Source organism: Acinonyx jubatus, chromosome F2, assembly GCF_027475565.1.
Source record: "Acinonyx jubatus isolate Ajub_Pintada_27869175 chromosome F2, VMU_Ajub_asm_v1.0, whole genome shotgun sequence".
Lineage (NCBI taxonomy): Eukaryota > Metazoa > Chordata > Mammalia > Carnivora > Felidae > Acinonyx > Acinonyx jubatus.
The window spans coordinates 81,364,371-81,377,003 of NC_069394.1; the positions used below are offsets into that span (position 1 = coordinate 81,364,371).

General features: G+C 39.1%; 1 protein-coding gene across 1 annotated transcript in view; it reads left to right on the forward strand.

The window, feature by feature from the left end:
• The window catches only part of PRKDC (protein kinase, DNA-activated, catalytic subunit), a 206,347-nt gene that overhangs the window by 67,243 nt on the left and 126,471 nt on the right, over positions 1-12,633 (forward strand). The window contains exons 31-36 of the mRNA XM_027042809.2: positions 299-553; positions 4,273-4,496; positions 5,210-5,421; positions 5,846-5,978; positions 6,416-6,571; positions 7,406-7,609. Of these exons, the coding sequence (XP_026898610.1) occupies positions 299-553; positions 4,273-4,496; positions 5,210-5,421; positions 5,846-5,978; positions 6,416-6,571; positions 7,406-7,609 (1,184 nt within the window). The remainder of the gene's footprint in view (positions 1-298; positions 554-4,272; positions 4,497-5,209; positions 5,422-5,845; positions 5,979-6,415; positions 6,572-7,405; positions 7,610-12,633) is intronic.

The window sequence follows — 12,633 nt, forward strand, 5'->3', positions numbered from 1 at the left end:
AATTACAGTGAACCAAGTTATGATTACTATGGTTTAAAAAAAAAGATTATCCCTTATCATTCTGAAATGTTACTGCTCTGGTAGATGCTTCATATGGGACTTTTATGGAAACTATATTTGAAATACTCTGATATTGCCAGCCTGGTTCTGCTCTGGTTCTTTTTGTTAACATATCCTACTTAATTCTAGCTTTATTATTGTTTATTATTATTATTATTATTATTATTTATTACAGTGATTCATTTTAATCATGTGAAAGTCATTTGTATGTGTGTTTTAATCTTGTTTCTTTCTTAAGGCAACAAATCACCTTCTTTGTGGCTGAAAGAGATTCTCAAGAGCAAAGATCCTTCCTTTCTCATAAACATGTTTGAGGGGGGTGGAGGAGGCTGTGGTCGGCCCTCAGGCATCCTTGCTCAGCCCACCCTCTTCCATCTGCAAGGGCCGTTCAGCCTGCGAGCTGCCCTGCAGTGGATGGACATGCTTCTGGCGGCGCTGGAGTGCTACAACACCTTCACTGAGAAGAAAACCCTCGAAGCACCTGAGGTCCTGGGTGGGTAACACCTACGCACGTTGCTGCGGTCCAGTTCTGCCTGGAGCCATTCCGGGCAAAAGTGCAGCGGGGTCTTTGACTGACAGATGCCCCTGTCAGCATCATAGTTAACAAGGGCGATAAGAGGAGCGTTTATTCAGTCGCTGCGTTATCCTGTAAGCTCACGTGAGGGCGAGAGTCTGGTGCACGCGACTGAGGCCGTGGGCACCTGTCTGGCGTCTGTACTTCTTTTGTGTCCTGAACAGGTTCTTGATGGCCCTCTTACCAAGGGGCCTTTTGAGGCTGTCGTTTGCTTTAGCACATTACAGGAGTTCTTCCTGGGCACCTGGCTGGCTCAGTCAACAGAGCATGTGACTCTTCGTCCCGGGGTTGTAGGTTCGAGCCCCTTTTGGGTATAGAGATTACTTAAAAATAAAATATTTTAAAAAAAAGTGTTTATCGGGGCGCCTGGGTGGCTCAGTCGGTTAAGCGTCTGACTTCAGCTCTGGTCATGATCTCACTGTCTGTGAGTTCGAGCCCCACATCAGGCTCTGTGCTGACAGCTCAGAGCCTGGAGCCTGCTTCAGATTCTGTGTCTCTCCCTCCCTCTGCCCCTCCCCTGCTCATGCTCTCAGTCTGTCTCAAAAATAAATAAAAACATTAAAAAAAAATTTTTAAAAAAGTGTTGATAAAATAAAAGAGTTCCTCCTAACATGAGGCTCTGTGATCTTATGTTTCTGAGTAGCATGTCTTCATTTTTCTTGCATTTTCCTATTCCTTAGTGTTTTTACTGTAGTATGATGATAACAGTGTTGTTTGCAAAGGATAGAATGCAGGGTGGAGTGTTTGGTGTGCTCCTTGGCCCGTGCCGGGAAGAAGGAGATGGCAGCCTCCGTCCTTCACGTGATCTAAACGGGACCTGGGAAAGCAGGGGGTGGTTCCTGGGAGGTGCATCTCTGAGAATACAGCATCTGGAGCCAACCGTAGCTGACAAGTGCGCTCTAGGCTTCGAGGTTCTCTGAGCAGGCTGTTCGGGGTGTCCACCGAAATCCTCTCTCATGGGCTAAATATCCAGCTTGCCACTCAGAACATGATATGTTATTTCAATGATTTTCAGTGTAGACAGAGCATCCATTCTGGTAGTGGTACTGGTTGGCTAAAGGAACTACCAGTCTCTCTTTAATTCTGTCAGAGGTGAGGTCTGTGTCTTGGGGATTTGGGAAAAAGAACCAGGTTGTCTTGTTGTCTTTCTTTTAGCTTGAGAAAGTTGGAACCAAACATGGTGGGGTGTGTGTAATGTGTGTGCATGCACACACACTGAGGTTCTGGAAAACAGATTTTATACCATTTTGAGAAGATCTGACTCTCTAGTATGGGATTCTGCATGATTCTAGTATGGGATTCTCAGAGGGATAGGTCAGAAAAGTTCTGAAACTTTAAAAATAGCAATAGTAGCTATTCAGTTGCAAATAGTACCTTAAATTTGTTGTTGTTGTTTTTTATTTTATTTTATTTTTTTTTAACGTTTATTTTACTTTTGAGACAGAGACAGAGCATGAACGGGGGAGGGTCAGAGAGAGAGGGAGACACAGAATCAGAAGCAGGCTCCAGGCTCTGAGCCGTCAGCACAGAGCCTGACCCGGGGCTCGAACTCCGGACCGTGAGATCATGACCTGAGCCGAAGTCGGATGCTCAACCGACTGAGCCACCCAGGCGCCCCCTAAATTTGTTGTTTTAAGAGATCTCGTATATCATTTTGAAAATTTAAGAAAACAAAAAAAAGTATAGGAAATAATGTAAAACCTAATTGCATTCCCTAGTGACAGACACTAAGACAGTTTAGTGTCTACTTTTTAAAACTTTTTCTATGTGTATAATATATATATTTAAAAATTTTTTTATTTTTTAACATAATGGGTCATATGCATGCTTTGCTATAATTTGATTTTTAAAATGAAACTTAACTTTAAAAAAAGTTTTTTTTAATGTTTATTTATTTTTGAGAGAGACAGAGACAGAATGTGAGTGGGTTAGGGAGACACAGAATCTGAAGCAGACTCCAGGTTTGAGCCCGATGCAGGGCTCGAACTCACTTGCTGTGAGATTATGACCTGAGCTGAAGTTGGACACTCAACCGACTGAGCCACCCAGGTGCCCTGAAACTTAACTTTTAAACAGAAAGTTAACATACTGGATGTCTTTTTATGGCAGTGTATATACCTTGAACTAATTTAAATGACCGTGTAATACTAAATAATGCAAATGTGTCACAATTAAGCAGTCTTCAAACTGTTTTATTTATTTACCTTGTGAGGAGTGGGAGACATTAAAAACAACGTACCTTCTTTCAAACTTGACCAAAAAAAATCCTCTTTGCTTTAAGTAATTGAAAAAATTAATTTCTGGTGTGTGTCGTAAATGTGGGCATTTAACATAAAATTGTTAACATTACTTAAAAAAATGTATTCAATGGAGGCTAACTACTGTAGAGATTTTTTGTTTAACATCTTTATTTTATTTAATTGCTTTAAAATAGTTTTTTATGGCAATTTGGCAAAGCTCCTGAATTATTATTACTGTTCCATACCCTTCACATTTTTTATCCTAAGTATCATGTTATTATGCTTATGTTTTTATTTACTTATAACTCTACGTCTTTGCAACAAAACGGTCTACCTGTTACAAGTTTCTTCTGTGTTGGGTTATCGTGGCCTTTGTTATTAGGGCACATTTTGTGTATTACCACCATAACAATATAAATATAATATTTTGATAAATAATTATTATATATAAGAAGTAAAATTATATGGTTAGAATTTTGTTTTTGTTTTGTATAGGTTTTACTAAGAAAAACCTAAATGAGTGCCATATTTGAATAATGCTAAAATGTTCATTTTTTTTTTCACATTTAACATACCTGTTAATTAGAATGTGTCATACAGCACATTGTTCGTTGAATTTAAGGATATTTGGTGTTTGAGAATGAGATTCTTAATATATTTTCTCTCAGTTCTTTTGAATAGATAGTGACCTGTCATCAGAATTATTTTTAATGATCTGTCAAGTTGGCAATTTGATGAACTAAAATTTTATGAAAACAAAGAATTGGAAACCCTTAGACTTATAAAAGGATTTCTTACTCGTCCTTGTCTTTGCTCTCTCTTTCAACATGTACACCACTTTTTAAAATTGTCCCTTTGTTTGGGAGGTCTTTACACCTGGTATAAAAACTACAGTGGGACTGAGGAGAGGAGAAGGGTGTTTTATCTTCCTTCCTGTAAGCAAGACTGGGGTGATCATAAAAGGAGTGGAGATGGGAGAGGAGAGCCAGCACCTTTGTGTTTTCAGAACGGCAACTTTTATGAAAAAGTCCATTTGGGAGTTCATGCAGTTGTTTCCATAAAAAGACCACTGCCATGATTTGTCTCTCTTGCCCTTTTGAAGGATATTTAGGTTGTTTCTGTTGTCTCATTATTAAAAGCTGCTAAAATGAAAATCCTTACAAGCACATCTTTATAATTCTGCCATTATTTCATTAGGATAAAATTTTGATGCTGGATCAAAGCATATGAGCTTTTTAAACATTTGATAGAAATTGTCATAATCTTCTAAAAGCTTTGTAAGTTTGAATTTTGACTAAATGTATATCATGCCTATACTTAAAGAAGGAATTTTACGTTAATTTTAGTGGATTTGGAAAGAAGCATATGTTAATATTTGAGTGTAATTTTTATTTCTAGGTACTGAAACACAGTCTTCGCTTTGGAAAGCAGTGACTTTCTTTTTAGAAAGCATTGCTATGCATGATATTACGGCAGCAGAAAAGTGCTTTGGCACTGGGGCAGTAGGTCACAGACCCAGCCCCCAAGAGGGAGAAAGATACAATTACAGCAAATGCACAATTGTGGTCCGGATTATGGAATTCACCACAACACTGCTCAGCATCTCCCCAGAAGGCTGGAAGGTAGGGTCACTGGCTGCTGGTCTTTTAGTTTGAGGTCAGCACCTGGCACTGGAAGAATACTTTCTGGTACCTATTAAGAGTGGTTTTGGCTTCCTTAGAAGTTCCCATTGCTGTAGGAGTTATGTGTTCTCGAAAGTAATAAAATGCAGCGTTTTTATCTTACTGTGTGAATAAAGTACAAAATAGTTTCTCTAAATGTTCTATTGGATATTGCATTTTATGCTATGATCAATCAAACATTTGCCTTAGGAAATGTACATTAGCAAATATTTGTAAATGTATCTGTGAAGCTTATTATATAAACAAAGTCCAGTCAGTCCATCCAGTTAATACATACTGAGTGCCTACTGTATGCAAGGCTGTCTGCAGGTACAGCATAGCCCTAAACCAGGAGCCATAGAACTATGGTCCACAGCCCACTTCCCACTCGCTGCCTGCTTTTGTAAGGAAGGTTTTATTGGAACACATCCGAGTCCATTTGTCCATGTATTGTCCATGGCTGCTTTCATATTATAATGGCAGTTCATTAAGTAGTTGCGGTGGAGACCACTGGGTCCACAAATCCTAAAACATTTATTGTCTGACCCTTTACAGAGAAAGTTTGACAACCCCTGCTTCAGCCAGGCAAAAATTCCCAGCTTCATGGACCTTACACTAGTGAAAATCTAAATGCAGACTCATGGATGTGTTTTTATTCAAATCATCTTTTGCAGCTCCTTGAGAAGGATTTACATAATAACACAAACCTTATGAAACTCTTGGTGAAAACCCTATGTGAGCCCTCAAGCATAGGTTTCAATATTGGTGATGTCCTAGTTATGAATCGTCTTCCTGATGTTTGTGTGGACCTGATGAAAGCACTAAAGAAGTCCCCGTACAAAGACATCCTGGAGGTGCACCTCAAGGAAGAACTAACAGCACAGAGGTGGGCATTCAGATCGTGCTTGGGATCAGTGTTGTGCACTTTAAGGTTGCAGCGTATTCTGGCAGCCACACGTGTGGCTGCTGTAGTCCCATTTCCTAGAGTAAAGGATCTCATCAGTGGGGTGTTTGACGCAGAGAATCTCATTAGTTGTTTGAAAATCATCTATTTAACAAATGCCTCCCCTGCGCCTTATGGTAAGCAAGTCTCAGGTGTGGCTCAGCCCCATGTTGATTTCCATGGCTGAATTAGTGCCTGGGCCCCTTGTTCAGTGTTAACCTGTGTTTGCTTTCCCAGGTCATGTAATGAATTTGAGCGTCAGGCAGTTAACACATTTATAACAGAACACACACGGTTTTTTGGTGTATCCTGCTAATTTGGTGAGCTAGCACTCATCTAGTTTCTTTTTGTTTTTCTCACATGGCAGCATTGAGGAGCTTTGTGCTGTTGACCTATATGGCCCCGATGCTTCTGTGGATAGGGCCAAGCTGGCTTCTGTCGTGTCGGCTTGTAAACAACTTCACAGAGCTGGTTTTTTGCATGTTGTCTTACCATTTCAGGTAAACAGAGCCAATGCATTTTTACGTTTCTCTTAGTTGATTAACATAAGCAATCCATTTCCTTGTATATATGTGTGTTTCACACATCCTGTATGTATGGGATATGCTGAAATGGGAATTACATAATGACTTGTTCCAGACGTGCTGACTTAGAGTACAGATATACAAATTTATAAGTGTAAAATGAAAATAAGGACATGTATATTTCCCACAGCCTTCTGAAGAACTTTGGAGACTGCTATTGTGCCCTGTGGCTAGGCAATATAAATGAAAAAATATAACATGCAAAGCAAAGTTGAGTGAAAATTTTCCTGACAATTAGAAGGTAGTTGTCACTGTTAATGACCATGGATATTTTTAATTAATGAAAGGTATGAAATTGTGTGTTTTTATAAAATATCTTAGTGCTGGATGTTTTAGTATTGACTTTATTTTAGTCTGCAGATCAGTATTCTGTTGGCACAAAACTTCTTTCCCTGGTTTATAAAAGCATTGCACCTGGGGACGAACGACAGTGCCTTCCTTCACTAGACCCCAGTTGTAAGCGACTAGCCAGCGGACTTCTGGAGTTGGCCTTTGCTTTTGGAGTACAGGTAGGAACAGCAGCTGCACGCTGTGCTATCCTGCTGATGGAAATATATAGCTCATTTGTAACATGTTTCTAAAAACAGGAATTTAGTTAAGTTCTTAGCTCCATAAGTACTTTAATAGATTTACATGATCTGACTTACTTTCTAAAAGGTTTTTTAGATAAAAGAAATAGGATAAGATTCTTCTTAAACTGGGGTTTTGTCTATCCCACTTTGTTTCCAAAAAGACTTTAGAGGGCAGAGAACATTTTGTGTCTATAAAGCTGGACTGTTAACACAGTGGCTTCCTCTTCCCCTGTCCTTAGTGATCTTCAGATGGCTGATTTGGGAGCACCCCTGGAGCATAATTCCAGAGGCACCACAGAAAGATATCTTCATGGCTTTTTGAACCATATAGGGCTGGCCTCAAACAGTCTCTGCTGTAGCTGAGATCTGTTGACCAGTCCTATGTGTTCATTCCTTCCAATCTGTCCTCCCTTCTCCTGTAGCCGAAAGCTCTTCTTTGCCCCTTTGTTCACTTAATGTCAACAAGTTACGTATTTAAATCGTCTAAAAGTACTCTTACTATCCTGTCTCTTCAAAGAAACAACAAGATTCTCTGGGAATTTGGGGGAAACATGAGTCAGGGAAGATTTCTTTCCCAAAATGAAACCTAGAAAGTACAGGGTCATTGAAATGCATATAATTCAGACTTGAACCTAGACCTTCAAATATGAGGTTCTCTTTAGACCTTACCGTGTGATTTTCCACTCTCAAAGTTAGCAGCTTCCCAGGAGTCTTTCTATAGCAGGTAAGATACATACTCTTATCATCGTACCTTTCCTTGCTTCTTCACAGTGCGAGCACCTTGTGAATCTTCTCCTGGATACAGCAGTGTTGTCTCTGCCACCCTCAGGAGCGTCCCAGAGAAACATGGCCAGCTTCTGTCACGGGGAGTATTTTTATAGCTTGTTCTCAGAGACCGTCAACACTGAATTGTTGAAAAATCTAGATCTTGCAGTATTGGAACTCCTGAAATCATCTGTGGATAATCCCAAAATGGTAATGAAATTTTTATTTTTTATCTTTATTATTTTTACTATTTTTTCTTGTAGCAAGAATTACCATCAAACTCCACACATTGGTCCAGAGACCCTTGTGGTGTTAGCTAAAGACTTGCTCCTGTAGCACACTACCTTGCACTTGTGAGTTCTTTGTGGAATTTTTATTTAAATGAAGTATATTTTCTTATATAATGCTTATAAAAAGATTGCCATGTTCTTGAAAAATGTCATTAGAACAAAACAGGATCTCTTCCTGGAAGGTTTAAAACTTTTGCCAGTGTTTGAAAACAAAATCAAAGGGAAGAAAACACAGCTTTTATGAACAGTTAATAATGTTAAATGGATGTTGAAACGTGGATTATTGTTTCTAATCTCTCATTCCCCCAGAATTTCTAGACCCAATATTACAAGGCACAGCTATATAGGATGTTGACTTTTGTGAAGAAATGGCGTTGGAGCTCCTAAGCCCGTCGTGAGGCCTGAGCCCGCCTTTGTGTTTGCACCAGCCGCCAGTTGGTCCTGTACATTCAGTCTCCTTTCTATAGTTACGGTCCTTTCACACGTTGGCACAGAGAGCCATCATTTCCTGTGCGATCCTACTGTAGCCCACTAGGCCCCCTCACATTGAACCTTGGAGCTCAGTGTTTAGTATATGTTGACTTTGGTTTGTTAAACTTGTAAAATTTTTAAATTTAACCCACTCTGTAGACAGTCAGGAACTGGGAACTATTGGGAATGGCCATTTTAAGGGAGAGTACATAATTTCCTATTGAATTAAGCTTTTATTCCAAACAGTGTTTGTCTGTTGTAGGAGAGTACTTTGTGTCAGATTGTACTAGGTATTTATGTTTTTTAAAGTTAGAAATGAACTTTTAATAAGTAGAACATTTTGATCTCCGAAGCTATTGAGGCTTCTGGTGAAGGTGATGGATAAAAGCCAGACACATTTATCTCCACTTCCTCCTCAGCTCCCTCTAAAGTGACAGAAATGGGTTTGTGGTTTTTTTTTTTTTTTTTTAAACACAGTCTTAAAAGACACAGATTAAAGGAGAAAAGAGAAGAGAGACAACACTTTGGAAGCTATTTCTAGCAAAAGGGCAAGTCGTAACAGACTTTGGGATCCAAGAAAGCTGCAGTATGACATAGCAGTGGGGAGACAGACAGCTGATCTGTGCTGTAGAGCCTAGGCTTTCTTGGGTCTGGCAATAGAGTCCCAGGCCTCCAGAGTACCAAGAGCAGGATGTGAAGGAGAGGCCAAAGAGGGGAGGACTGTGTGAAATGTAGCTGTCCCCTGCCCTCCTGCCAGGTTACCTGGCCTTGCCTTGTCCTCAGGGGATTGATCCTTCCCCACTTGAGGACACTCGGGGCAGCCAGATTTCTACAAGGGATAGGTATCTCTGTGCTGGGGCACCCTAGGCAGAGCTGAGTGGAGGATGTCTTTTTTGTTGTTTATTAGGGAAAGACCTGTAATTAAGAGTAGAGTCATGTTCTGTATGTAACACCAGTATTAGAGTAATGAGGTAAAGTTTGAAATACTTGGCACCATATGAAAAACATTTTATTATTCCACAAGTGAAAACTCTGTTTTGTATTTTAATCTCTCAAGTTTAATGTCAGTTCTCGAACTCTTCTGACCTTTATCTCCCACTAGTATTTTTTTCTTTTTTTAACATTCACTTATTTTTGAAAGAGAGAGAAAGGACAAACAGGGAGGGGCAGAGGGAGAGGGAGACAGAGGATCCGAAGCAGGCTCCTTGCTGGCAGTGGAGAGCCCAATGTGGGGCTTGAACTCATGAACCGCAATATCATGACTTGAGCCAAAGTTGGATGCTTAACTGACTGAGCCACCCAGGTGCCCCTCCCACTAGTATTTTTGAACAACCAAAATGTTTCTGGTGTGTGCTGATGTTTTGTATTTTGCTCATTTTTCTGTTGGGGTGAACCTTCTTATTGGTTTTTAAGGGGTTTTTGTATATTAAGGATAGTAGACCTTTTCGCAAAAGTCCTTGTTCCTACTGGCCATTAATCTTTCAATCTTACTTGGAGTGTTTGTTCTCTACAGAAGTATTTAATTTATTATAATTAAATTTATTAATCTTCTTTGCTGAAAAGCACCAGTCTGTTCTGTGTATCTTTGAGTTCTATTTTGTAGATTCCACGTATAAGTGATATTTTTTTTCTATCTTTTTTTTAATCTTTTTTTTTTAATCATTTTTTTTTTTTTAATCTTTCTCTGTAGGACCTATTTCACTTAGCATATTGTCATCAGGGTCCACCCCATGTTGTGACAATTGGCAGAATTTTCTTTTTTTTAGTGGCTGAATAATATTCCATTGTATATGTATATGCCACATCTTCTTTATTCATCTGTTGATGGACACTTAGATTGTGTCCATGTCTTTGGCTGTTGTACATAATGCTGCACTGAACATGGGGGTGCAGATATGTTTTCTAGGTTGTGGTTTCCTTTTCTTCAGATGTATACCCAGAAGTAGAATTGCTGGATCAAATCATACTTCTATTTTTAATTTTTGGAGGGACTGTCACACTGTATTCCATAGCAGCTGCACCAGTTTGCATTCCCAACAATAGTGCACAAGAGTTTTTCTTCATATCCTCGCCAACACTTTTGTCTTTTTGATGCTAGCTGTTCTTACAGGGATGAGATGATATTTCATTTACATTTTCCTGGTGATTTTGATGCTGAGCACCTTTTCATATACCTTTTGACTATCTGTCTTGTTTGGAGAAATGTCTAATTCAGTTCCTCTGCCCATTTTTAAATCAGATTGTTTAATTTTTTGCTGTTTAGTTGTAGGAATCCTTCATGTATTTTGGATATTAACCCTTATCAGATGCATGATTTACAGATATTTCCTCCCATTTTATAGCTTGCCTTTTCATTTTGTTGATGATTTCTTTTGTGTGCAGAAGCTTTATAGTTTGAATGTAGTTCCACTTGTTTATTTTTGCTATTGTTGCCTTTGCTTTTCATGTCAGATCCAAAAAAAATCATTGCCAAGACCAAAGTCAAAAAGCTTATGCCCTAAATTTTCTTCCAGGAATTTTATGGCTTCATATCTTAAGTTCACGTCTTTAACACATTTTGTCTTGATTTTTATGTATGGTGTAAAATATGTGGTAAGTTTCATTCTTTTACATGTTGCTGTTTAGTTTTCCCATCACCATTTATTGAAGAGAGTATCCTTTTTCCATTGTATCTTCTTAGCTCCTTTGTCCGTCATCATCGTATGGCTCCTTGCACATGTTCGTTCCTGGCCTCTCTATTCTGTTCCATTGACCTATGTTTTTATGCCAATACTATACTGTTTTGATTACAGCATAATGCCTCCAGCATTGTTGTTCTTTCTCAAGATTGCTTTGGTTATTCAGGGTCTTTTGTGCTTCCATACAAATGTTAGGATTGTTTTATTTTTGTGAAAAATGGCATTGGAATTTTGATAGGGATTGTATTGAGTCTGTAGATTGCTTTGAATGGCATCAACATTTTATCAATATTATTTTATTCCATGAGCATGAATATCCTTCCATTTATTTGTATCTTCAGTTTTTTTTAATCAATGTGTTCTAGTTTTCATCATATAGGTTTTCAACCACCTTGGTTAAATTTATTCCGGGCGCCTGGGTGGTACAGTCGGTTAAGCGTCCAACTTCAGCCAGGTCACGATCTCGCGGTCCGTGAGTTCGAGCCCCGCGTCGGGCTCTGGGCTGATCGCTCAGAGCCTGGAGCCTGTTTCCGATTCTGTGTCTCCCTCTCTCTCTGCCCCTCGCCCATTCATGCTCTGTCTCTCTCTGTCCCAAAAATAAATAAACGTTGAAAAAAAAATTTAAAAATTTATTCCTAAGTATTTTATTGTTTTAGTAAATGCTTATATATTCATTTTTGAGAGACAGAGCATATGTGTGCATCTGCAGGTGGGAGAGGGGAAGACAGAGAGGGGGAGAGAGAATCCCAAGCAGGCTTTGCATTGTCAGTGCAGAGCCCAACATGGGGCTCGATCTTGCAAACCATGAGATCGTGACGTGAGCTGAAATCAAGAGTCAGACTCTTAACGGACTGAGCCACCCAGGCACCCCAAGGTATTTTATTCTTTGTGATGCAATTGTAAATGGGATTGTTTTCTAAATTTCACTTTCTGAGAGTTGGTTATTAGTGTATAGAAACGCAGCAGATTTTTGTATATTGGTTTTGTATCCTATAATTCTACTGAATTTGTTGAGTAGTTTTAACAGGTTTTTTGGTGGAGTCTTTAGGGTTTCCTATATATAGTATCATGCCATCTGCAAATAGACATAGTATTACTACTTCCTTTCTGTTTTTGATGCCTTTTATTCCATTTTCTTGTCTGATAGCTGTGGGTAGGACTTCCAGTACTGTGGTGAATAAAAGTGAGAGTAGACATCTTTTCTTGTTCCTGATTGTAGGGAAAAAGCTCTTCAGTTTTTCACTATTGAGTATGATGTCAGCTGTACATTTGTCATATATGGTCTTTATTATGTTGAAGCATGTTCTCTCTGTACCCAATTGTTGAGTTTTTTAAAAAACTTTTTTAGTGTTTTTATTTATTTTTGAGAGAGAGAGAGAGAGAGAGAGAGAGAGAGAGAGAGCGCGCACACATGAGCTGGGGAGGGACAGAGAGAGGGGGAGACACAGAATCCGAAGCAGGCTCCAGGCTCTGAGCCATCAGCATAGACCCTGACACAGGGCTTGAACTCACAAGCCATGAGATCATGACCTGAGCTGAAATCAGACTCTTAACTGACTGAGCCACCCAGGTGCCCCCAATTTGTTGAGTTTTAATCATGAGTAGTTGTTGAATTTTATCAAATGTTTTTTCTGCATCTATTAAGATGAGTATATGCTTTTCATTCTTTATTTTGTTAATGTAGTTTATCACACCAATTGATTTGTGGATGTTGAACATCCTGGCATCCCTGAAATAAACCCCGCTTGATCATGGTATATGATCCTTTTAAAGTATCATTGAATTTGATTTGCTG